This window comes from Copadichromis virginalis, linkage group LG20 (genome assembly GCF_057382275.1).
Source record: "Copadichromis virginalis isolate Kocher_CV1m ecotype Utaka linkage group LG20, C_Virginalis_male_GT1.1, whole genome shotgun sequence".
Taxonomy (NCBI): domain Eukaryota; kingdom Metazoa; phylum Chordata; class Actinopteri; order Cichliformes; family Cichlidae; genus Copadichromis; species Copadichromis virginalis.
The window spans coordinates 4,240,557-4,265,745 of record NC_140637.1 but is presented as its reverse complement, the minus strand read 5'-3'; the positions used below and the strand labels follow the sequence as shown (position 1 = coordinate 4,265,745).

At 41.0% G+C, this 25,189-nt stretch overlaps 1 protein-coding gene across 1 annotated transcript; it reads left to right on the top strand.

Annotated features, from left to right (window-relative positions):
• Positions 1-322: 322 nt before the first annotated feature.
• kcnc4 (potassium voltage-gated channel, Shaw-related subfamily, member 4) lies at positions 323-24,778 on the top strand. Its single transcript, XM_085443765.1, has 4 exons — positions 323-1,688; positions 17,955-18,891; positions 19,553-19,729; positions 24,280-24,778. Exons 1-4 carry the CDS (start codon positions 1,074-1,076, stop codon positions 24,345-24,347), a joined length of 1,797 nt encoding a protein of 598 aa, XP_085299891.1. The 5' UTR covers positions 323-1,073; the 3' UTR covers positions 24,348-24,778.
• Positions 24,779-25,189: the final 411 nt, after the last annotated feature.

Genomic DNA, 25,189 nt, shown 5'->3' with positions numbered 1-25,189 from the left:
TACAGTACACAGTAGTTTATTTATTCTCCCCCACGGCTGTTTGCGTTTTATACCCTTGGCACGCTTCCTTAATGTGACGCTACACAATTACAGGTGCTGGTGACAAATCAGAGGTCAGTAGTCCCCATGGTGACTCAGAGCTGAATATGTACAATAAAGGCTGCAAAGCGTAAACGGGCTTAATTAAACCGAGTTTCATTCTCACGCACACGCACAAACACAAAGATGCACACCTCACCACCAGTCCATCCTCTCGGTCTAATTAGAGGGAGTGGTTCAATAGTGCGCCAGGCTTCGGCAGACAAAGGGTTAAACTGCTGAGGCAGTTGAGCGCACCATCCAACCGGGCTGTGTCGCTAGGGGAAGATATAGGGTACTTGTGGAGAAGCAACAGATCTCAGCTGGAAAACAACCCCACATCTGGCACGCGGGACGACCAAATCTGAGGAGGAAAAATCTGTCAAATTTTTCACTGCATGATTAGATGGACTGGACCAGTGGATCAATCTCTGACTTCCAAATCACGAGCAGGGGCGAGAAAAGTTGCCAATATTAGTTGTGGATTTGATTTTGGCGCTGCAGAATTTGGATATTTTTTTGTTTTTTTTAGAAAGGGGGAGATGATCGTCACATGTTTTCTGACTTAGCGTTTTCTCCTATAGGAAATACCATGCGTAAAAGCCAATATTCTTTTTTTCCCTGGCAATAATATGTCTTCGTGGACGGGAAATAAGTCCAACATCTTTGCGCCCGTGGACAGGAATTAAGTATAACATCTGGAGGCAACAACTCAAAACACCTTGTCCAATCTATTCGACTAAAACGTTTACAAACACCGATCGAGTTCCACCACCCGCGTTTTGCTTTTTTCAGCCTCCAGACTGAGTTTGGTTACAGGTGGTTTTCATCGCGCTTTACCATTACTATGCACCTTAACAATCAGCAATAAACGAGCCACATGGGTGTGAAATGAAGGCTCACTTTGCTTTAATTTTCTGATTTTTTTTTTTTCCAGCGGACAACAGTTTGAACCAGGGGCGAACAGCCAGTAGGTCTGCTCCCACTGCTTCTAAATGATAAGCTCGGTTTGTGTTTCGTCTTACCGAGGACGCAAGTCAGGCAACAAACCTCCGTCTAAATCATGTCTGAAGGAAGACATGGCCAGAGGGGAAGACTCGGATAAAATTATTATTAACGTAGGCGGCACTCGACACGAGACCTACAAGAGCACCCTCAGGACCCTGCCGGGGACGCGCCTGGCATGGCTAGCAGACTCGGAGTCGCAGGTCAGCTCCGACTCAGACATTGCGTCCCCGAGTGCCACCGAGTTCTTCTTCGACAGACACCCCGGCATCTTTGCGTACGTGCTCAACTATTACCGGACAGGCAAGCTGCACTGCCCGGCTGACGTCTGCGGGCCTCTATTCGAGGAAGAGCTGGCGTTTTGGGGTATAGACGAGACTGACGTGGAGCCATGCTGCTGGATGACCTACCGGCAGCACCGGGACGCGGAGGAGGCCCTGGAGATATTTGAACCGCCCGACCCAGAAGACACCGACGACGAGAGAGAGATGCCGAGGAGGTTCGGCATCGAAGACGTCCCCAACAGGTCGAGAGGCTGCCGCGAAGTTTGGCAGCCAAAGATCTGGGCGCTGTTTGACGACCCGTATTCATCTAGAGCAGCCAGGGTGAGTTCAGCAGGCGGCCCTTTAACGGCCACATGTCAGAGTGCGTCCGCAAAAGCCCGCTGTGTCATTCCAACTAGGAAAAAAGGCGCACATGTTGTCCAAATCAACAGATGTCAGCCAGTCAGGCTGCAGCAGCTACTGATGCAGCTACAGATCTGTAAACTGTAACGTGGCTGTAGCTGTCTGTATTTATCCAGTCTGCGCCTTGTCTGTCTGTTTTTAGGACATGACAGCTTTCAGGCCAAAGTTTATATCTTTACATTAGTTTCACTGACTGTTAAAAATATAGTTTTTTAGTTGAACATCAGGATCAAAAGGAACATTATGCAACCACTAGTCTTAAACAATTACAAATGAATTATAAATGATAGTTTAGAGATTAATATTCTTTTTGTTTGACAAGTTTTGAATAGATTGAAATAATAAATTGACAAAAGTATGTAGAAAGCTCTCTTTTGTTTCAAAAAGTGTGCTAAGAGTCTGACCTTGGAGAGTTTTCTGTGCTATGAAGTCAGGCTTTATAGTACATCCATCCGTTGTCTTCCACTTCTCCAATTCAGGCTGGTAGAGCAGCTGGAGCCAATCCCATCTGGCTTGGAGCAAAGTCTTGCAGCCAAATTCAGCATGTAACATCTGCTCTAGCATTGTTCTTCAGTACATGTTTTCTCTATTTTGCTACTCTATACATCTACTACAATACACAAAGAAAAAATCTTTTTAGCCCATCATTCAAACACTCTTTATTTGACAGCTGCTTATACTTTTAAGAAGCATTTCTTATTATCTTACACTGCAGTTTTTACACCATACAGTGCAGGAGTCTGTGTAGTCGTGAGTTCATTTAAGAAACTGTTTGAACCCCACTGAGTTAAAATGATCACACATTTAACAAAAAAGCAAACATCCAAAGCTGCAAAAAGCAAATGAAAATATATCTTTCAGAACGTCACTGAGGGTGGGGGAGTCCTTTGGTATGCCTTTTAGGTCTTTTGAGACAGTTATATATGAGAATGCTGTAGTGTTTTTGCTTTAGTCCAAGACAGACATCTACTAAGATTTTAGACATATACACTATTCAGCTATTTCACAGCAACTCAGTGCATTTAAGCATGAAAACATGGTCAAGATGACCTGCTTTTCCTACACAACCATTTTTATGATTTACAGAGAATGACATGAAAAAGACAGTCTATCCAGTCACTTCTCTGAGTTGTTGTCAGAAGTCAAAGGAGAATAGTCAGATTACTTCAAGCTGATAGGAAGGCAACAGTAACTCAAATAAGCACTCCTTACAACCAAAGTAAGCAGAAAAGCGTATCTGAATGCAAGACTCATCAAACCTGAAGGCAGGTAGGCTACATCAGCAGAAGACCACACCGGGTGCTACTCCTGTTAGCTATGAACAAGAAACTAAGGCTACAGTTCACACAGGATCACTAACATTGGTGAATATAAAACAGAATAAATGTTGCCCAATCTAGCAAGCCTTAATCTATACTGTGACATTTAGATGCTAGGTTCCAAATTTGGCATAAACAACATGAAAGCACGGATCTCTCCTGCCTTGTATCATGAGTTTAGGCTGCTTCTCGTGATGTCCACAGTGTACCCATCGTCTGATGGCTGCTTCGAGCAAAGATAACACACCATGTCGCAAAGCTCAGATCATCTCAAACTGGTTTCTTGAACATGGCAATAAATTCACTGTACTCAAATGACCCCCGCAGTCACCAGATCTCAATCCAACAGTGTACCTTTGAGTTGTGGTAGAACAGGAAATTCACATCATGGATGTGCAGCAGACAAATGTGGAGCAGCTGTGTGAAGCTGTCATGTCAATATGGACCAAAACCTCTGAGCAATGTTTCCAGAACCTTGTTTAAATCTATGCCACAAAGAATTAAAGCGATTCTGAAGGCAAAAAAGGCAGTGCAGGCAGTCAAAGCAAAGTGTACATAATAATGGTCAGTTAGACCTCGAGGTCTGTCTCTGTTTGATATCATATGAAGAAACAAAAAGAAATTGAAACAGACTGCAGTATTTGGAAGTTAGGAAGTGCAGGGATCTGTTAAAAAGGAAGATCTCTACATCAGTCAAAGCTGCAGAGCATATGAAAATCCATGAGTTAAACATTTTACGTTTTAAAAAACAACACACAAAAAGCTTCATGATGCCTCACTCTGAAAAAGCGATGCTAAGTACTGTGGATTTTTTAAGGACCTGAGCTCTTCAGGATCCAAACCTTTTACTGTGCTCTCCACACATTTATTGTGCTGTTGATAGCTATAAAACATTACATATTTATGTATTGATCTGTACAAGAAATTCATTTTTTTTCTAAAATGCATTTCAATACCTGAATTTTCTCTGAGAGGCTAAACATCTCTTTCAATCATGTGAATAACGTTTTTTTTTCTCCCCTAAATATACGTTACGAAATTGTGGCAAAATACTGAAAATAGCAAAAATGCTGTTTCATGACAGGAATACAGAGCCGGTGAAGTGTTCCCACACATCCTATTCAAGGTTTGCACTCAAAAGGTGCTCAGAAAGATGAGTGTTTAAAAGGCTGCAGAAGCATAGACCCGTGTACCGTAAATCACACCGTATTAATCAGTAGATGGACATCTGCTGTACTTACACTAGTGCTATAAAAAAAGCTAAAAGGCTAAAAAAAAGCTAATCATTTGTTAAAAATTTTTTTTAAGAAACTTGTGCTTTTGCCAATGCTAAGTGACATGTGAGTAAGGTTTTATGCAAAGATCTGCATGATATATATAAAAAAACAACCCCAAAAAACAGAGATCTCAGTTATTTATCAGATTTGGTTTATAAAAAAAAAAGGTTCCCATCTTTCCACGGGGGGTATCATCCTGCTGTAAACATTTTGAAAGCATGCTATAGCTAATGGCTCAGCAACAAAAGCAGGATGCTTATTGAAGTAAACATGAAAGCAAGTATCGAGTATCATTTGCAAGAGTTTTTTCGGCAAAAGGCCAGGAGCTTTCATCGGGCAGAAAGAAAAATACATTTAGCTCAGGAAGGAGAGGGGCTCATGCTAACTCTAATTTCTATTTGTCTGTTTGTGCAGTTGAATAGTCTGTTCAAACACTCTCACAGCATTGCCGAAGAATAATGTTCCCGCTGCACGCCAGCGACACTACAAATAGTGTTTATTTTAGCTTCTCGTCCAGGTGGCATTCGCAGGCTGTCGCTGTTGAGGAGCCCACATCTCTGAGTCACAGCTGCCACTGCGTCGGTGTCGTCTGAAGATGACCCGCGCTGTGCCTGCCAGTTAATCACGTCTGTCTCTCACCGCTGAATATTTGTAAATTAATCAATTAGGATTTGTGAAGTTTTGTGAAAGATCTACATGTGAAGCTTTCTGAAATATTGCAGAAGGGAGGCGGATAATGGAAATGGATAAGATCCTCTTTATCCATTTCCATTCCAGCCACTTCATATATGTATGTTTACTCTGTGTGCATTCTGAGAGCATGCTTTCTGAAAGGATGTGGGGCTGAATTTTGAGGGACTCACATTACCTTTATGGCCTTTTTATTTCAGAGAGCCTCTAAGCTCATCTCAGGTAATGTGATTCCTAAAAGCTGGAGGGAAGTTAATCTGTCCATCATGTAAGCCACATCCTCTTTGGGATCAACCAAGACTGGAGATGCAGCTCTTTTAAAGCGAGCACATGAGGCCATTATACTGCGAGTTCACAGAGTGCAGTCCCCTGGGAACATTTAATAGAGCCCAGAAGAATGCGCTACTATACATTTTATGCATCTCCAGTTTATGTTAGACCAAGAAAGAATTTCTCCTCAGGTTCTTCTCAGCTTCTGTTTTCAACTCAATTTACTGAAGAAAAGTAGCCACCTGTATGTTGGCTCTTTATGTTAGCGCCATCAAAGACACCACGTGATCTTATAGGGCTGCCCCATTGAGCGTAGCAGCTTTGCTACGTGTTTACTCTCAGGTCTAATTTTCAGAGTGTTTACACTCACATTAAAGTGGCTCCATAGCGTGGTGGATTACACATTCGCTTGGCGAATGAAAGGTCACTGCTTCTATTCCAGCTGAAGACACAAATCATCTTTGCGGTTGCATCAGGAAAGGTGTAAAACTGCCAGATCAAACGTGTGGAACTACTGTGGTAACAAGTAGTAACAAGGGAGCAGCTGAAAGTAGCTAATACTTATTCATATGTACATAAAATTGCAGATATATTTTTTCTGCACTATTGAACTGTTGATCTGTTGGTTACATCGAATGTATGTGATGAACTTGTCCTAAAAAGTGAAGCCAGTGTGTTAAACATGCATTCTTTATAATGGCTAGCATGGACAAAGTTCTCTGTTTGGGGGGGGAAAAAAAAATTGATTGTGTTGAGGGTCAAAGGTCAAACTGTCCCCATTTATGGGTTGTGCCACACTTTTCACAGTCCGATACAAGTCGGTCACCATTCAAACTATGACTCCAGAATGTGCTAGGTTTGTTGCAAATAATTGGATGCGGCGAGGAGAGGCAGGTCTGACTGTGAAACTGCATGCTCCTTAAGATCTTGTGGTTGAAAGGGCATTAGTGGATGAGGCACACAGATGACCCCTTGATTTTAAATTCGATTTTTAAAGTAGATTTCAGTCAGTGTAACTGAAAATGAGTGGCTGAGCCCAAAAACATTAGCAGGAAAATCTTTACAGATGTTACGATGGAAAACTGTTGTCCCATACAGTTATATAGGACCAGAAATCTTTTTGTAATCACAGCTATCATCATCTGTTGGTCTTCATATAGAATATAACTTGCAGCACTTCTGCATTGGCTTAATTTTTCTGAAGCCACATCCATGTTTTATACTGGCTATGGTACGGGCATTAGCTGATCAGTTCCATCCTTGAATCTAAAAATGGTCATGTTCGCTTTAAAAAAAGAAGAAGCCCCAAACAAAAAATCCTAACAACAACAGAGGCTAAAATCAGAATGCACAAATCATTATGGGGTTTCATGGTGGCTATGTCCATCTTTTATACATACTATAATACAATAACTATTAAACACATCACCAATTTTATAATTAAATACATCTAAAGGTGCCATTGACATGAAATTCTCACCAAAGGGATTCTAAGAATGGACCAAAATCGTACCTGAGAAATGCATGTGACTAGTTCCTCCATACAGGAAGCTGTCATCACCAGCAAAGGCTTGTGACAAAGTATTAAATACGTTTCAGTAACCATGTTCAATACTTTTTCCCTGTATCATTTCTCATTATTACACATAAACTATGGGCATCTATGGATTCATTTCTTTGTATGTGTGGACTAGATAGTTTGTGAGATTTTCATGTCAGTGGCACCTTTAGAAATATATTAACTTAGAAATTTGGTGATGTTTTCAATACTTATTTTACCCACTGTATACAGGCTATGTTTGGGCCGTCATTTAGCCACAAGCTCGTCCTAAATTGTTCAGTCTATCAGTTTAAAGTGGAATTAAACAAATAGGTTTAAATACTTTCAACAACCTCTAATAAATAACACATTTCTGTTGTTGTTTTTGTTGTTTTTGGTGAAAGTACAGAAAATAGGTCGTGTTGATATTATATTATTTCATCATTGTCTGTATCTGTATTAAAGATTGCTGATCTTCTCCACAGTCCATTGGGAGGTGAGTTGTCTCTGCTGATGAAAAAATATGGGTCTAAATGTGCTGCTGCCCACTTGGCTGCATAAATCAACCAACAGAGGGCAAAGCATAGACTTTATAAAATATGGATGTAGCCTCTGGGTTTGAAAAGTGAGGTCAACATTAAAGTGCCTTAAACCTGCATTTTTTTCTCATTTCTTTTAGCATTGAAACCATCCCGATGACTTCATAGCTTAAAGTCTTACATTTTGGAATTTATTTTTCTGTGGTCCCCAATCAGTGTGCAGGTAGACAATGAAAGGGTTTGTGTTCCTGTGTCACTGACACAGTTCTTTGCCTATGAACTTGCATCATGTCTCTCAAAGGAGCTTGCAAAGAAAAGCGTCTGGACTTCTTTAAGTTACTTGAAGACGTGGGGGGCCAGGTGGGGCCAGGTTTCACAATGAACTCACCCGAAACTCTGGCTGATTGGGACCCACACCCAGTTTCACACCTTGGCTCAGGCGATTAGAGGATCATCAGGGGGTCCTTTTGTCCCTCTGTGGGGGGTTACTCTCACTAGGTTTATATCTGGGACTCTCCACCATTTGACCTTAGAACTGAAGAAGCTTCTCGGATGAGAGGTGAAACGTCTTCAAGCAACTTAAAGACGTCCAGACGCTTTTCTTTGCAAGCTCCTTTGACTACGATGACCTGGATGACTGAGAACCTTCACAGACATCATGTCCCTCAGTTTAACTGTCAGTCGGTCGCTGGCTTGTGATGTCTGATTGCAAAAAAATCTAAGATAACTAAAAAAAAGCTCAGCTGGAGGCTTCATAATAGGATTTTATATCCAGAGAGTCTCTATATCATCTATAAAGAGGCTCTGAGGAAACATCTCTTTGCAATCCTTTTTGTGACATGTGACAGTTAGACTTGACATCAGCATTAAGTTTAGACTAGCGCTTTCTTCCATAATGCAATATTTCATTAGTTCCAGGCTTGTTGACTATAATTAATTACGGCTGTGGTAATGGGCTACACATTTTTAATCTGTGGTGAACAATTAAAGCTGTCTTTCCCACAGAAAAGAGCATTGCATTTTTCTCCCACAGAGAGGCAAAAATCAATTAATATCAGTAAACCAAGCGACAGACTGATGTGGGATTCTTGAAGTCTGCTGCATTTTGAGTTTCCTGTTTGACTGATTGAATTTTGTCTCAGATATACATATAGATATATATTTTTAATGAGTGACATTAAACTAGATTACATACCATGACTCAGTTTTTTTTAAAGCCCCCATGAGGAGACTGTTTTTGTGTTTTTATGCTATATAAATTCATTGAAACTATATTGATATTGAACTAACTATCGATCACATCACAGCTTGATGATCACAGCTTTGCACATTACTGGTTATGAAAAACATCCAGAGTTCGATGCACAGCTGACAAATTATTAAAGTGTGTTCTGAGTGAAACACTAACCTTTCTGGGATCAGCTTTCACAATGCCAACACCTCTCTCCTGGCTGCTCTGTGAACTGAACACAGGATTTGATTTTTCGCACATCATCAAAGCAGCACAGCCTTGTTAAGGAGACTTTCTAACAGCCACTGGTCTCAGTGAAAGAGATATAATCCTGTGTGATTATACTGGTTGTTTACTCTGCTCAGTTCTCAGCTGTTTGCTGAAAACAGTTCAGTGTCTGGGATGCCTGCACATAGTTGCAGACTTTGTTTTGCAGACAAAAAAAATAAATAAATATGCATTACTGAAAATATCATGTTTCTTTATTTTTTATTTCATTTATTGATGCAGATTTTTTTTTTTAAAGCTATTTGAATGCCGCATTGATATAATACGTTTAACTTAATGCATCTGCACATTTCATACATCTGCCAAAGGCTCCTTTTCACTGGCTGCTATTAGAGGACACTTGAAAGGATTTGATTGATTATTTTCATGCATTCTGACATTTGAAAGGCTTGACTTTGCACTATTTTTTTGAAATCCCGACATCAAATATATGTGCAGTCTTTTTTCTTTTTTTAATTTCAGCTGTTAGGAATTACTTCAGTCAATATTTTAAGATACTGCAACAGGATTGTCTTTGCTCAAAGGTCAGTGCCAGAGCTTTCAACCACATCCCATATACTTCAGCTGGCTGGAGAGTGTCGGTGGTTGTAAATAGAAGGAAGGCGTTTGGTGGAGTATTTGGCATCAGATGTGCAATTCCAGAGGTTGAGATTTGTATTGAGACAACTGATGCTATCCACATGTTTCGAGTGTTCACAGAGTAGGTGCTGTGCTGGCTGTTTGTGACTTGTTGCTAGATGTTACAACACTGGTTGATTTTGTCCATGCAGATCTCTCCACCTCCTTATTAAGTATATTCTGTTTTGTGGAGGAGGCACCGTGTCACTAATCTTATGTTGTGTCCCTGCTAACACACCCTGATCAGAAATGAATGGTAGTTAAAACTGAAGGTGACGTAATGCCCCTTTTAATTGATTTGGAAATAAATGTTAGAACTGCCCCTTAGATCTCCTTAAAAATTTTGTCTCATTTTATGCATGCTCGCTACCAGCTTGTCAAATATTTCTGGTTCCATGAATCTATAAATTATAAATATCTGGTAATGAACCACTCCTTTCCAGATAGCCGGGAGAGGAGTGGAGATTAATTCATTCACGTCCCGGCTTGCAGACGTGAACAAGTGTGACATGAATTCTAAGAAAATCTCGGTAGTAGCTGCTGTCATTGCCTTTGGAGCTGCTGATTGTTCAGAAGGCTCATTGTTTTGGTTTCTGCATATAGCCTGTCCATATTAGTAACAGAGTGTACTGTTCAACAGCTGGAGGTGATGCTTGTGATAGGATTCTCCAGCTGCTGTGCACTTATGCACAGCCTGCTGCCTGTTGTGTGTCATGTTATGGCTCCTTGTTCTGCTTTTCCCAGCTGGGACCTGGCTGCTGTCCCCTCTGGGGACCTCTGCTCTGTCTGGACGCTCACGCATAGTGACCTTGGATTGTCTTTTTGGCACCTGCAGTATTAAAAGGGTGACCAGGTGTCTTGCTTTATATTGGACTGAACAACATTTTTATCCTCTTGTCCCCTCTCCCATAATTTGGCATTTTGGTTGTCTAAAGTTTACAAAAGTCAACAAATGTCACTTATGAGAAAGGTGGCTGAAAAGATGATATGCATGCATATATACCCGTGTCAGTGGTAGTTGTTTTACACTCAGGTGTAAAAAGAGAACCACATAAAAAAAACACAAAACAAATTAACTTCCATTTAAACGTCGACTCCATCCAATCCAGGTTTGGGCATCCTCGCATCCTCTTTGCCCCACGTTTAGATTGTTGATATCGGGTTATGTATTAAATAACCTCAAATGTGTCTCTCTACTCCGTTGCTGTCGACTACTTAATATTTTCCCCATATCATTAAATGAATGAGTGGTCAATCCACAAATCATTATCAGCTCTGCAGTTCTCAGATCTACCACACTTTGTTGTAAAAAAAAATAAATAGAGATAATAAATATCTATTGTATATATCAGCCTAGAAACAAACTGTTGATCAAGTGGCAACCCAAAGCACGAGCCAAAGACAGAAGGTCTCCATTTGATTCAAAACATGTCTCCTAATGAATGTGACGTTCTCTGTCCCTGCTGCATGTGTCTTTACAAATCACTGTTCTGCATCAACTATACAAAGCGATGATATAGTATTCAATGTTTTTTGGCTTGTTTAGTTAAAATGAATAAAGCACCTTAAAATAATAAAAAATAAAATAAATGTCTCAAATGATGTCAAGCGATCTTAGCAGGAGACAAAGATATCAAAAAACATCCCATCCATCCATCCATGGCTGGGTTGGACAGCAGCATAAGCAGAGAAGCCAAGACCTTCCTTTCCCTAGCCACCTCATGTAGCTCATGTGGGGAAACACCAAGGCAACCCCAGGCCAACAGAGGCACATCATCTCTCGAGTGTGTCTTGGGACCTCAACACAGTAAGACATGTCTGGAACACCTCGTCCAGCAAACATCCTAATAAGATGCCTGAACCACCTCAGTTGGCTCCTTTTGATGTGGAATAGTAGTGGCTCTGCTCTGAGTCTCTCCCAAATGACTCAACGTCTCATCTGATCTCTAAAGCTGAGCTCAGACAAACTTTGGAGAAAGCTTGTATCTGCAGTCTCCTCTCGGTTGTTAGCCAGAGCTCTTGACCATACGAGGGTATGGCTGCAGATTAATAAACAAAAAACCTCAAACTGAATTAATGTAGCAACATAAAGTCACACTTTTAGATTCTTACTTTTTTCCTACAAGTTTTGACTATAAAGTAAAAGTTGCATGTATGAAAATAGTAATATGTGGCATCAGAAGTTTACTTTATATAAGTATACCCAGTTATTACAAATACAATATATCACTATAGATGTTATCGATACATTAATATATCAATAACAACTGAAGTGTCCGTTTATTCTTGCAGTTGGTTGAAGAGGCTCTAACTGTCACTAGCCATTGGAGCTTTGAGTAAGATCGTATGGCCTTGATCAGCAGACAGCAGCAGCTCAGCTGTCATCAGATTACAGTCATTACCAGTTACATCCCTGATCTGAACAGTGGTATAAGGACAGTGTCAGAGGTGAAATGTCAGCAAAAGTCATCAGAAATTGCAGCATTTCTGCTCATACAAATGGCAGAAACAGGCAGAATCACACAGAAGCACTTAAGCACAAATATGTTTAAAATTGAGCAAAAGTACCACGAATAGATGTAATTTATCCCCATTATGGCAAAACAAGAAGCAGGTAATGGAAGTATTTCAGACAGGCCAGAAATAACTGGGAAAGATTCAAAATTTACAAATAACTATTAAGCTACTTAAATATTGTCTCGATCTCAGCTTTCAACCCCAGCAAGATTATAGAAGCTGAAAAATAAAAAGCTCTGGCATACAGCTCGCTTGGCCTCACAGTGCTTTGGCTGTAAAGAGTCCTTATGGCAATCACTCCAACAAGGTGACTGTGTTGCGTTGAGTATCTGTTGCTGGACTACAAACGTGATGTTATGTCAGCTCTTAAATAAACTATACACATACATTTAAATACTGGAAGCTTTACTGACTGAGATAAACAGTCACCTACATGGATGTATAGAAATAACAGAAATATCACATCGTAGACTTCACTTTAACCCCAGGTGAATGGGCCATGATGCACATGCACAGAGCTGTAAAGTCAGGCTGTGTCATGTGATTGCACTCTTTACACTGACTATTTTATGAGAAGAGTAGCTGTCACTGCGTGTGTCAGGCCCCCTGAGATTCTTCCCTGTAGAGATGCTTCTGGCTGCAGTACCCAGCTCTGTTTAGTTGTGGGATAAACTGTTTGGCATTTGAATAAACTGACTGCTGTCAGACCCTTTTAAGCTCATCACAAGCTCCTGAACAACCACAGGACTCAAAGTGACTGCTGATCTGTTGTTATACCACAGGAGCACTTTCTGTTTGGTTAGGTTTTTTTTTCAAAGCCAAAAGTCCAACCATTTCCTCAGCTGTAAGAAAAATGTTTATTCATACTCCATACATCCATCTTCATCCGCTTTATCCGGGGCCGGGTCGCGGGGGCAGCAGCCTAAGCAGAGAAGTCCAGAACTCCCTCTCCCCAGCCACCTCCTCCAGCTTATCTGGGGGAACACCAAGGCGTTCCCAGGCCAGCCGAGAGATATAATCTCTCCAGCGTGTCCTGGGTCTGCCCCAGGGCCTCCTCCCAGTGGGACATGCCCGGAACACCAACCCCAGGAGGCGCCCAGGAGGCATCCTTGTCAGATGCCCGAACCACCTCAGCTGGCTCCTTTCGATGTGGAGGAGCAGCGGCTCTACTCTGAGCCCCTCCCGGATGGCCAGCCACCCTTTGGAGGGTGGCGGCTCTACACTCAGCTCCCTCTCCACCACGACGGACCGGTGCAGCGTCCGCATCACTGCAGCCTCCGCACCAATCCGTCTGTCGATCTCCCGCTCCCTTCTCCCATCACTCGCGAACAAGACCCCGAGATACTTGAACTCCTCCACTTGGGGCAGGAACTCGTCCCCGACCCGGAGTGGGCACTCCGCCCTTTTCCGGCTGAGAACCATGGCCTCAGATTTGGAGGTGCTGATCCTCATTCCCGCTGCTTCACACTCGGCTGCGAACCGTTCCAGAGCGAGCTTTATTTATACTCACCAGAATAATTAATGGCACTTGGAAAAAATAGATTATCAGTAGATGTGTGCAGCCAACATTTGGATCTGACTAATGATGAAACATTATTTTATTTTAAAACACTGTTGCAAGTGATGATAAGTAAGGAGGAAGAATTTTTCCCCTCTTCAACAGGTTCAGGAATGGCACCAACAAGATGTATTAACACTTCTGTGTCATCTGAATATTTCTGTGTTTTAATGTGAATTTAGAGTCACACAAAATGAAACTACCTCCACACTTAAAAGCGTGATGATTGGTGTTAATGATGGAGTTTCACTGTGGTGATTAGTTTGTACCTGCAGTTTGACACGTACAGATTTTAAATTCTACTGCTGGGTAGAAGATGTCTTTGGTAACACTGTGCGGCATGAAAATGTGCATAAAGGAACACATTTCAGAACTCAGGAATGACCTGATACAGTAGCTGATGTGTGATGTGTGTTTTCTACCCTCACATTAAATAAAGAATAGCATCTAGAATCTATATATATCTATAGATAGATATCACAAAATATTAATTAGCATGGAAGTAATGACTATGTAGTTAAGTCTGTCTGCTTCTTATTTTGAGAAGAGCTTTGCACATTATATATTCTGGGTCTTTCAGTGAGGGAAGAGACGTAGATGTAGTTTTAAGAATTTATGACCAGGTAATTGAACTTTTATGAAACCATCAGACAGCAGCTATTATTCAAAGCAGATCCTTCCAACAGATCTCGAAAGGATCTTTAAATTTTCGCTGTCACAACGCCTGTCTCTAGTCAGTTAGACATTTGCTGTACAACCTGGTGGAAATTCTGCGTAGTTTGTTCCATTATGACTTCCACAGCTGCTTGGGAGAGTGCAGCCTCTTTCCTCATTACAAATAATGGTCTTCTACTCCTCACTCAATTATACTAACAATGTGTGATTAAAGGTTTTTGTGAAATGACAAAGTATTGAATGTTGAGGATGGATGGATGGATGAAGGGAAGGGAATTAACGTAGGAGGAGGAAGTTGTTGGAGTTAATGGCAGGAGGAGGCTCAATATGGGGGCAGGTGTTGTGTCACCTGAGCTGATTACGGCCCCCAGATAGTACCTGGAAAAAGAAAGAGAAGAGAGGGATGCCCATGATTGAATAAGAGGAGATGAGAGGAGGGAAGAAAAGATGAATGGATGGGAATAGAGAGCAATGAGATAAGGTAAATGGATGGGGGTGAAGAAAGAGTGGATTGGAACCAGACTGGACTGAATGGGTTTACAGAGCATAAGCAGACTTGACAGGTCATTAGATGAATATGTGGCTAATGTGTGCAGCTCTGCTGCCACGCCTAAAACAAGTAGTTAACATAACAATGTCCAACTTGGGCTTATGGTTTGGAAGCCCTGTTACTCTCGTTTACTTAAAGTTAGAGCGATTGGATATTATTCAGTTTGGTATTCTGCTGTATTTAGGTAGAGTTATTGTACAGCAGCTTGTGTAAATGTGTAATTACAAAGCATACATCTTGTGCAAGTTTTCTACCCCCCACTAAAGAAACTGGAGTCAGCTCTGTTGCCTTTCCATTATGCAAAGCTAACTTTGTATTCAGGCGGGAAGCCAGGGGGTAAATTTGGTTGAGCTACCACAAACACCACCACTCCAACATCCTCTTGATATAATTCACTGCTGACAGATGGAAAGAGATGACTAGTGAGAGCCTTTTATGAGACATTCAAACAAACTAGCAGCATCTGAAAAGCTACTTTTAGCTCCGGCAAATGTATAGATATTGGGGTATTTTTTAGCTTTATCATATAATTATGGTGTTGGTATAAAAAATTATTAGGCCTTTTTATCTTGACACATATATATCTATAATCAGTTCTTGCGCTGTTGTCCTATAACAGGTTTTGTCTGGTGTTTACACGGAGCTCCACCTTTCAGGGTTAACATTTGAGACCCTCATACAGCACGTGAAGAGGGACTGGGACAATGGGAAGTCCAGAGGGGGTTGATGAAATGCTGGCACCATGTTTTATTAATTGAGCCTGGAAAATGAGGTGCTGTAAAAGTGGCCGGGTCTTCAGAGAAGCTTAATTATTTGGTGCCGGCTGCATATCTGGCCCTTGTCTGCAAAAGCTTTCTAATAGGAAAGCACTGAAGAGACGACACATTGAAAATATATTTTATATGAGTATGCATGTCTGTGAGCTAGATACAATGAATGGAGATAAATTAGCGCTTAATTAAAAGCTTTTATTATTAGAGTCTATGTTGACATGGTTACACCCCTTAGTTTCAGTCACTAAAAGAAAATAATTGTTAAACATCATTTTTGTCTCTTGCGATCTGTGACTCTCACATAATGAGCACTGTTAGTGCTGATGATGTTTGGGGAAAACGTGCCTGCAGAGCAGGAGATCCTCCCGGGGCACAGTTTTGCTTTTACCTCCTTCCCAATAGTCCTGTGCCTCAGTCGTCATCTTCTCAGGGGATCAAAGCAGTGAGCACCTCAGTGTTCTACAGGGACAAATATAAAGGTTTTAGTGGTTACAAGCTCCACAATATGTGTTATGCGTGTTGATTTATCTATTTAGGGTTTGTTTTTTTTAAGTGTGCAGTATCAAGTTTACTCCAACTCCATCAGATGTCCACTTCTTATTGTTTTAGTCTAATTCCACTGTGAATTAATGTCCCCATTGAGCCTTTCAGTGCAGTATTTGTTCTTTTCCTCATGAGATTTAGCTAACTCATATGTGAGATTCCCTCAAGGGAGAAAAAATGGCAAAGTGCATGCAAGTTCCAGTTACATATTTATCCAGCTGGAAGGTTAGAAAGGCTGGAGAGGCACTACAATTTGCCCAGGTATCAGTAAACAATAAAGACATATCATGTATGAGTAAGCACACAGCGTTAACACAAACATAGACGCGCACAGCCATTGTGCTGGACCAGGTGAATGCTGTGGAGCCACATTGTTCATTTTGCCTGTCAGCAACCATAAAAGCTATTTGACCCTATTTTTCATATAAGGGAAGGCTTGCATGCAGAACACATGCTCTAAAACACGTACGGAGGCTGTAAGGCGTTCAGCATTCTCTCCTCTCAGTTTTGCATCAGGACACTCTGCTTGTTTTTCCCTTTCTGTTTCCTTTGTGAGTCATAGAGTGATTTGTGTTGTAAAAAATAAATAAATAAAATGATATGTTAAAGACTGTTCATATTATTTTTGCAGGTGTTGTTACTGTATTAGCACCCCCTGCTGTTTGTGCCCGTCTCAGCCAGCGTTATTAGAATCACGTCTTCTGTCAGCATGGTTCAGTCTATACGTTCATGGAAAGTAATTGGTGTTAAATTGGTCTGTTTTCTCTGAGAACATTGTCCTCGCTCTCCCACAGACAAAGAGCAAATAAGCATAAAGAAAATGCCACCTACTAAGTAGAGCTGTTGAAGACAATCTGAACCATTATTTCCTGACAGGTAAATAGCATGCCCTGAGGAGGCAAAGTGGTAGAATAATGAGTCTGATGTTTCTGAGGGAGGGTTTCACTTGGACTGGATGACTAACTGTGAGCTTTTATTTCTTGAGCTTAACTATTCATAACATGTTCTTGCATTTGGTTCAAAAAATACATTCACTTTGTAAGTAATTATGAAAGCGCATGCCAGCAAGCCATACGAGAACTCATTAGGACCTTTGCTTTCATCTCAGTTACACAGATGATTAGTGGATGATTGTGAAGGTTTTGGATTTGGGTTTAGTTTACTTGGCAAAATTTTACATGGAGACATGTTTAAAAAATTGCGTTTGTTAAACCTGGGAAATTGTTTGAGTATAAATGTTAACTTTATTAATTCACGGCTATCTTGCTGCTGCATTAGTCAAGCTACTGGACAAATGTTCCTCTGGAAATGATTCCAGATATAATTTGGTTGTTTGTATGTGTCATATTGTTATTTTTTTACCTGCGTTTTTTGCATTCGGTCAGTATAGTTGGGGATACTGAGGGCTCATTTTTATCCTCCTATGTGAAACTCGCTTCACAGGCAATGATCAGTCACAACAAACTTAAATCATTAAGTTGTTGTGCCTGAGTTAAGTTTTCCAGTGATACATAAATACAGTGTTTGCTTATTGTCAGTCAACTGACGCTCATTACCTCCCCCAGTAATAAAATCCTTCAACACACGAGAGTTGATTGGCACATCCTTTTTTTTAAACTTTGAAGTTTGAAGATAAAAGAGGTCTTATTATATATCGTGTTAATTGAAAACTCGTTTCTAGCATGGGCGCATCATGCAGATGGTGGTTTGAGCTTTAGAAACCCTATACTGGCTGTTCACTAATTGTGGGTTGACATAACATTGTATTGATTAATAGTCATTATCTTTCTCCTCCAGGGAGTTGCACTTGCCTCTCTCTTCTTCATCCTGGTGTCGATCACCACATTCTGCCTGGAGACCCACGATGCCTTCTATGAAGTGCAAAACTGGACGGAGCATGTTGTACAGGGCAACATGACAAAGAACATCACAAGGAACGAAATAGTGACCAACCCAGTCCTCTTCACCGTGGAGGGCATCTGTGTAGTCTGGTTCACGTTTGAATTTCTGGTGCGCATAATATCCTGCCCAGACAAAGTAGTCTTCATCAGAAACACGCTCAACATCATTGACTTTGTGGCCATTCTACCATTCTACCTGGAGTTGGCTCTGAAAAGTCTGTCATCCAAAGCTGCCAATGATGTGCTAAACTTCCTCCGTGTGGTCCGGTTTGTTCGAATCCTCCGGATTTTCAAGCTGACGCGCCACTTTGTAGGCCTGCGTGTCCTGGGTCACACGTTGAGGGCTAGTGTCAATGAATTCCTCTTGCTTATTATCTTCTTGGCGCTAGGTGTGCTAATCTTTGCCACCATGATTTACTATGCTGAGCGTATTGGAATCCAGCCTAATGACCCCACAGGCTGCAATCACACGCACTTCAAGAATATCCCCATCAGCTTTTGGTGGGCAGTGGTCACTATGACCACACTGGGCTATGGAGACATGTATCCACAGACGTGGCTCGGCATGATGGTAGGGGCACTTTGTGCACTGGCTGGGGTGCTGACCATTGCTATGCCGGTTCCCGTCATCGTCAATAACTTTGGGATGTACTACTCGCTGGCTATGGCAAAACAGAAGCTGCCAAAAAAGAAGAAGAAGCACAACCCAAACCCTGATGCTCCGACTGACTCAGCCTCGTTTGGGAAGTCAGAAACAAACTCGCACAGAGACAGTACTCAGAGTGACACGTGTCCACTGGCTCCTGAGGAGAACATCAGTAGGAACCGCTCAGGTGAGGCTACAGTACAATTTTTAAACTCTCTAAAATGTCAGAGGCATGTTTTCTCACAAACCATTTGTTGTGGCTACCATGCAGGTGACGGTGTTTCACGTGCTCAGGTTTTCTGGGGCAGTTTTGTTTTTGAAGCACACACTATTTAACCTTAAGCAGTAACATGGTTTCACTGGAGATGCTTCCTGCCAAATGTTCTCTTTGTGGCCTCACTAAGAGTAGTGGAGGCAAAAAAAGTGTTTCAGTCTATGGAGATTATTTTATTACTTGAAATTGTTCTTGGCAGCACCAAAAAACCCCATCCATTCACTTGCAGTAGGTTGGAGGACAAACTTATGCATCATGTGTGAACCATGAAAACTGACCTTTTAATCTTAAGTTGCACTGTATCAATGTTGCACTGTAGTAGTAGTACAAAGAGCTATCGTGTTTCAAGTCTTGTACTTTGTAGGTTTTGTAGAGTTTGCTTGACAGATGAACTGCACTTAGTCACAATGACAGCATCATTAAATTACCTCTCCTAGCATCTCAGTCAAACTGGATTTCATCACAGAAAAATACCAGTTTTGTGCAATATACCTCTGTCTGCCTTTGTGTGGGCCCTCGGGTCTGTATCAACTTTGCCATTTATGTTGGCATGTATTTTTGTCTTCCTGTCCAGACTCCAAACAGAACGGGGATGCAAATGTGGCCCTTTCAGATGAGGAAGGCTGTAGTTTGACCCAGCCGCTGTCCCCCAGCGAAAAGTGGACATTGCGGTGTTCCCGAGGTCGAGACAAGAATAAGAAAGAGGGCACCTGCTTCCTCCTAACCTCAGAGAACCCCAGCGTTCAAACTGGTGAGTACGTACATGCTGCATTTGAGCCAGATATGAAGCTCCAAGTTTAGCATTTTGGCTGTCACTACCTTGTTGATTTGAAAAAATAAGTGCGGGTTGGATATGACTGACAAGCTGAGGGATACTGCATACTCACACAGAAATAACTTCCAGTTCTATGGTAGCATAGCCCGCTTTAGTGTCTGTTTTACTCTAAATTGGACCACTGTTTGTCATGGATCGGCTGTGTGGCAGGCGGGAGGAGGACCCAATCGCAAGATTCACAAACACGGGGATGAACTCAAAAGCAGCTTTATTGCTGACAGGCAGAACATAGGAAATACAGAACTCAACTAAACTGGGAATCAATAAACTAACACTCGTAGGGAGACACAGGGAATCCACACAGCAATGAGGGAGAACGCGACGCCGAACAGAGGGAGACGCAGACAGAAATACACAGAGGGTTAACGAGGAAAGTGGGAACACACGGGGAACACAGCTGACACAGATAATCATAACGAGACAGGGCGGGGTGAACATAACACTGACGGGAGACGGGCAGTCAAACAGGAAGTACAGAGGTTCAGACAGGAGGAGAGAGAGCACGGGGAAAACACAGACATAACGGGCTGGGGAAACATGGAACAACCACAAAGGGAGACGAGGGCTCATAAATACACAGAGGGCACACAGGGGGGAGAGAGAGCACGGGGAGAACTTAGACATAACGGGCTGGGGAAACATGGAATAAAACATAAGGAGAGACGAGGGCTCACAGATACACAGAGGGGCACACAGGGGGTAAAGGCCACGAAGGGAAAACACTTAGGGAACAACACAACAGGGCAACTCAGGAAACATGGCCTAAGGAACAAAATACAAAAATACAAGAAAACTAAGACTACTGGGCCAACATGGCCCAGGACCATGACACTGTTGCTATATTCAAGATATGTTAAAGCATCAACTGACAAAGTAAAGTTGTTGGAAAAATGTTAACTGGGGTAAAAAAATCAAAAGAAAAGTAGGATCATTTTCACAAACAATTCCACTTTCTTTTGCAATGACTAGCATTACCCCTTGCTGGCTTTAGCCTTAACTTCACTTATGGAGTACATGCATGTAGATTTTTCTACACAGTTTATTCTAAAATATGGAGACAATTGACTATTTTCAACATCGTCATGCTAAAATTTTAACAATACCAATTTTTTGCATCAATACGTAACTCCTGATTTTATGTAAAATTATGACCTTATATGTTAAAATTACACCTTATATTATAAATTAGCTATGATAGTAAGTATAATTACTAAAGATCAAAGAGTTTAAATATGCAAGAGGCAACGAGGGAAGGGGAAACAGGTGGGGAACTAAACACAGCTGAAGCTATTTAAAGATAATGAGACAATGGAAGTCAAGCAGGAACACAACACAACAACAAGAACACAACGACAAGAACACAACAGCTACCAAAATAAGTAACAAATGGGAAACGCTTGACATAGAGAGGCTTAACACCAAGATATGAGGGGACACGGGGCAGGAATTAAAGTTAAACTATAACCATGCCGACAAACAGAAACTAGATTGCAAAATAAAGCGAAAATAATAGTAAGAAACCGAAAGACTGGATTGAACAACTAATCTTGAAGAAATCATGTAGGAAACATGTGCTAAACAAAGACTGTACAAAACAAAAATTCAAAGCTCAGGCAACAGCCCAGGTTCCATGACATACATGAAGAATACAAAGTTAAAGGGAATTTAATGTTTTTGTTTTGTACTACAAGAATAATTCACAGATTGAGGAGAAAAAAAATGAGAAGAGGAGCAATGTTTTCTTTTTTCTTTTATAAAATATTTAGCCCTGAGGGGAACATGAATATCTTTACCAATTTTTTGGGAAAGATGTTGTATAGTTGTGGGATGAATGTTTTTGTCTTACCTGAAGTGTGAGTTTGATTGACAGAGTGATTGACAGATAATGCCATCACAGTTTCCTGCTGCTAGCAAGGCTAAAAGGAACACAGTGTTTTGTCTTTTTTCTGATTCTGAGTATGCAGAGTGCTAAGATGCTTTCAGTGGTGCTTATAAGCTATTCTAAACTTCATACCTACAGTACATGGAGTGTGCATTGTGTGGCAAGATATGAATACCTGTAAAAAATGACACACAAAAACACAAATGTTTAAGAAATGTAAAACATTAGTAGTTACTTGTAGCAAAGTTTCAATAATCATCATAAATTGTGCTTATAGTTGATCTAACAAAAAGAACAGAGAGATGAACAGCACAACGAATGTTTCGCAGGACCCTTCAAACCAGGTTGCAGCAGATCGCCCCGCCCCTCCCTGAGCCTGGTTCTGCCGGAGGTTTCTTCCTGTTAAAAGAGAGTTTTTCCTTCCCACTGTCGCCAAAGTGCTTGCTCATAGGGGGTCATATGATTGTTGGGTTTTTCTCTGTATCTATGAAGCACCTTGAGGCGACTTTTGCTGTGATTTGGCGCTATATAAATAAAATTGAATTGAATTCAAACACCTGTCTTTCACCTCTAAGGGAGTAAATCCTGTTTCAACCATTATTTACCACTCAGATCAATAGAAAATCAATTGAGCCCTAATTGCATCATCAATCTCTCTGTGTGCACAGTTAGTACTCAGGTTAGGATTAGTGCACAAGTGTTCGCAGGGTACCAAGCCTAGCATGTGAGGAAAAAATGATACAGTTAAAGACACAAGATGAAAATCATGACTTGAATTGTTTATTTATTTATTTATTGACTTCTAGATCACATCAGCACACATAACCGTGTAAGCTACACGTTTGTATGCAACGCTATTATTCTTAAACAGAAGATGGGGGGTGAGGGTGAGACAAAGTTGCTGTAATTCTGCTGTGACCCTGCCATCTCTGTCTGCTTGAATGACCGCTGCATCTCATGTCTGAGCTTTCCAAACTACCCAAAAGCCTCTTGTGAGAAGAGGCTCTATATTTGGCAGCCGTGGATTGATTCCTGACACCCTGAGCACTATCCAGTCAACATCCTGACAATTGTGTGCAAACAGTCCAACATTGCTGAAGGTGTTTTGCTGAAACCCTGCACTTTGCGGAGGTTTATTTCACTACCAGGGTTTATCATAACTGGAGCACTTATGGTAGCTTTTCTCCTAGGAGAGTACACCCATGTATTTTTTTAACAGCTCATTATACAGAAATGTTCCTGAATAACTTGTCATTGCCTGAAGATGTTGATGTAAATTGGTGCTAGTTATAATGGCATGTTGTCATATGAACAAAATAAAATATAATAAAAAAAGCATGCACAATTAAATCTGTCCTAAATGAGAAGAAGTGATGTTTGTGGACAGGTTTACTCAGGGGACGAAGTAATCTGTCACTATATAAATGTACAGCCTCACAAACACAATGAAAATGACACAAATGGGGTGAAACTGTCCGACCTTGGTTTCATACTGAGCTTTCTAATAATGGAAAATTGTCTGGTCAGCTCATGAGATCACCATATAAGCGCTATTCTGGTCACAGAGACAAAAACAATAGGAAGCTGAGAAAAGCCAGAACACCTTAATACAAATCTGTGTGTGAGAGAGAGGAGGGGGGGGGGGGGGGGGGGGTAATTCAATTCTTAGCCTGGTATCTGGTGAGTATGTACATAATGATATCCCAGTCTGTTACAGTGGATTATATCACACGTACACAACACATTTTAGTGCACATTATCTGCAAGAAGTGCTCAGTGTTTAGTGCTCAGTGCAGAATTAAAAAGAAAAAAAACTCAGTTGTTAGCCAACATTTGAAAGTCGCTTTTTAGAGCTATGTGGCAAAGGGAGATGGTTTTGGTGAGTTACAGGGTTACAGGATATAAAGGTACATCTAATATTTCACTAGGGCAGTGTGGCTGTAATTAGAGGAATAGATAGATGGATGCAGGCTTGAAGATGCCTGGATGGTTATCAGGAACAGGACAAAAAGACAGTGCTTTTGCAGTGACTAAGGTCATCACAGGGATTCAAAAGCACATTGTATTTGTGTATTTGTGATGAGATAACCACCCGTTTGTGTGCATAATAGTATAGCAAACAGTTCAAGTGCTGCAAGAGGAAGTGGCAGGAAGCTATACAGATGAGAAGAGGAAGGTTTTCCAAGCTCAAGCGAGCCGCCATATTCCCAAGTGATTCCTCAGATATGATTCCCACTAATAGGTTTCCATTAACAACACGGATGGTCACAGTGAAACATCTGGCTCCCATGTGAAGTTCAAATAAAAGTATTGTTTTTGTCTGTGAAATAGAGTTAAAATATTAACTGATTTGTTGGTTGTTGAAAATAAAGATTTTAATAGTCAAGAAATACGTTTAGTTTTATTATTATTATATGCATCCACATTTAGGGCTTCTTCTTTCCTAGGATTAATTAATAATGGAGGGAAGGGTGGTGACCCCGTTGTTCTTAGGTTATAGCACACTCGCTTGGGTCAGTTTCAGTGTTTTTTATGCTAAGTCACTATATTTCATTGTCATTCTGTCCTTTGTGTTTCCTGACAGAGAGCTGTAAAGACATCCTTGCGGCCACGGGAAACTATGCTCAGCCGGAGGTCACCACTCTGACCTGATGCTGATTGGCTATGAAAAGGAGAAAGAGCGTGATTTCCTCAGTGGCGTACACTTCCCTTCCTGAATGAACTGCTGAAGAGATTCTTTGAATTCAGGATGAGAACTTTTGTTTTAAGTTGCATAGCACATTTATCACGTGTACACTTACTTACATGTTAGAGAGCATTTTGCATGTACTGCATGCTCAAGCATTGTATGATACTCCAAAAAATGGCTACCATTCATATGCATTTTATTTAGTGGATATGTCATAGCTTGACTCCAAGGCTCTGAAAAAAGTATCACAGATTTATTCCAAAGTGACGTTAAGGTCACTTCTCTGCCTGATTTGAAGTCGAGAAAGTGTGATATCACATTCCTCCGTGCACCAGTTGAATCTGAATCTGGCGTTCGGTCACTATAATTCAAATTGAAGCCACACACTCGATAATCTGGGTTTTCAAAAAAGACACTCTTAGTCAACTTGGATTAAAAAAAAAAAGTAATTGTGAATATTACATTTTACAGACCTAAAACTTAAAGAAAGTTTTCAGGGGCTTTTGTGAGTCTGTTGTAAACATCCTTTTTTATGTGTTGTTACATTCGTTACCATGTTACTTTCTATTATGATGTGTCTATTTTGGGAGTCAACACACATCAGCAAAACCCCTACATTGTATAAGGAGTGAGAAAATCTGCTTGTGAATGTAGGTTTGTACAGCAAAACGCCTACTGTGAAAAAGGACAAGATGGAAACTTGAAGTCATTGATCGATGTCAACAAATTAGACCCACGTTTTTTATTTTATTTTATTATGTGGTCTCTGTTCTGCTGCTTTTTAGAACCAACCACATGGAAACAT

Bases quoted from the DNA above. Each gene is read 5' to 3' on its own strand.
- kcnc4 (XM_085443765.1), top strand. From the start codon at position 1,074: ATGATAAGCTCGGTTTGTGTTTCGTCTTACCGAGGACGCAAGTCAGGC. The intron at 1,689-17,954 runs GTGAGTTCAGCA...TTTCTCCTCCAG, and splicing joins ATTCATCTAGAGCAGCCAGG to GGAGTTGCACTTGCCTCTCT. The intron at 19,730-24,279 runs GTGAGTACGTAC...GTTTCCTGACAG, and splicing joins GAACCCCAGCGTTCAAACTG to AGAGCTGTAAAGACATCCTT.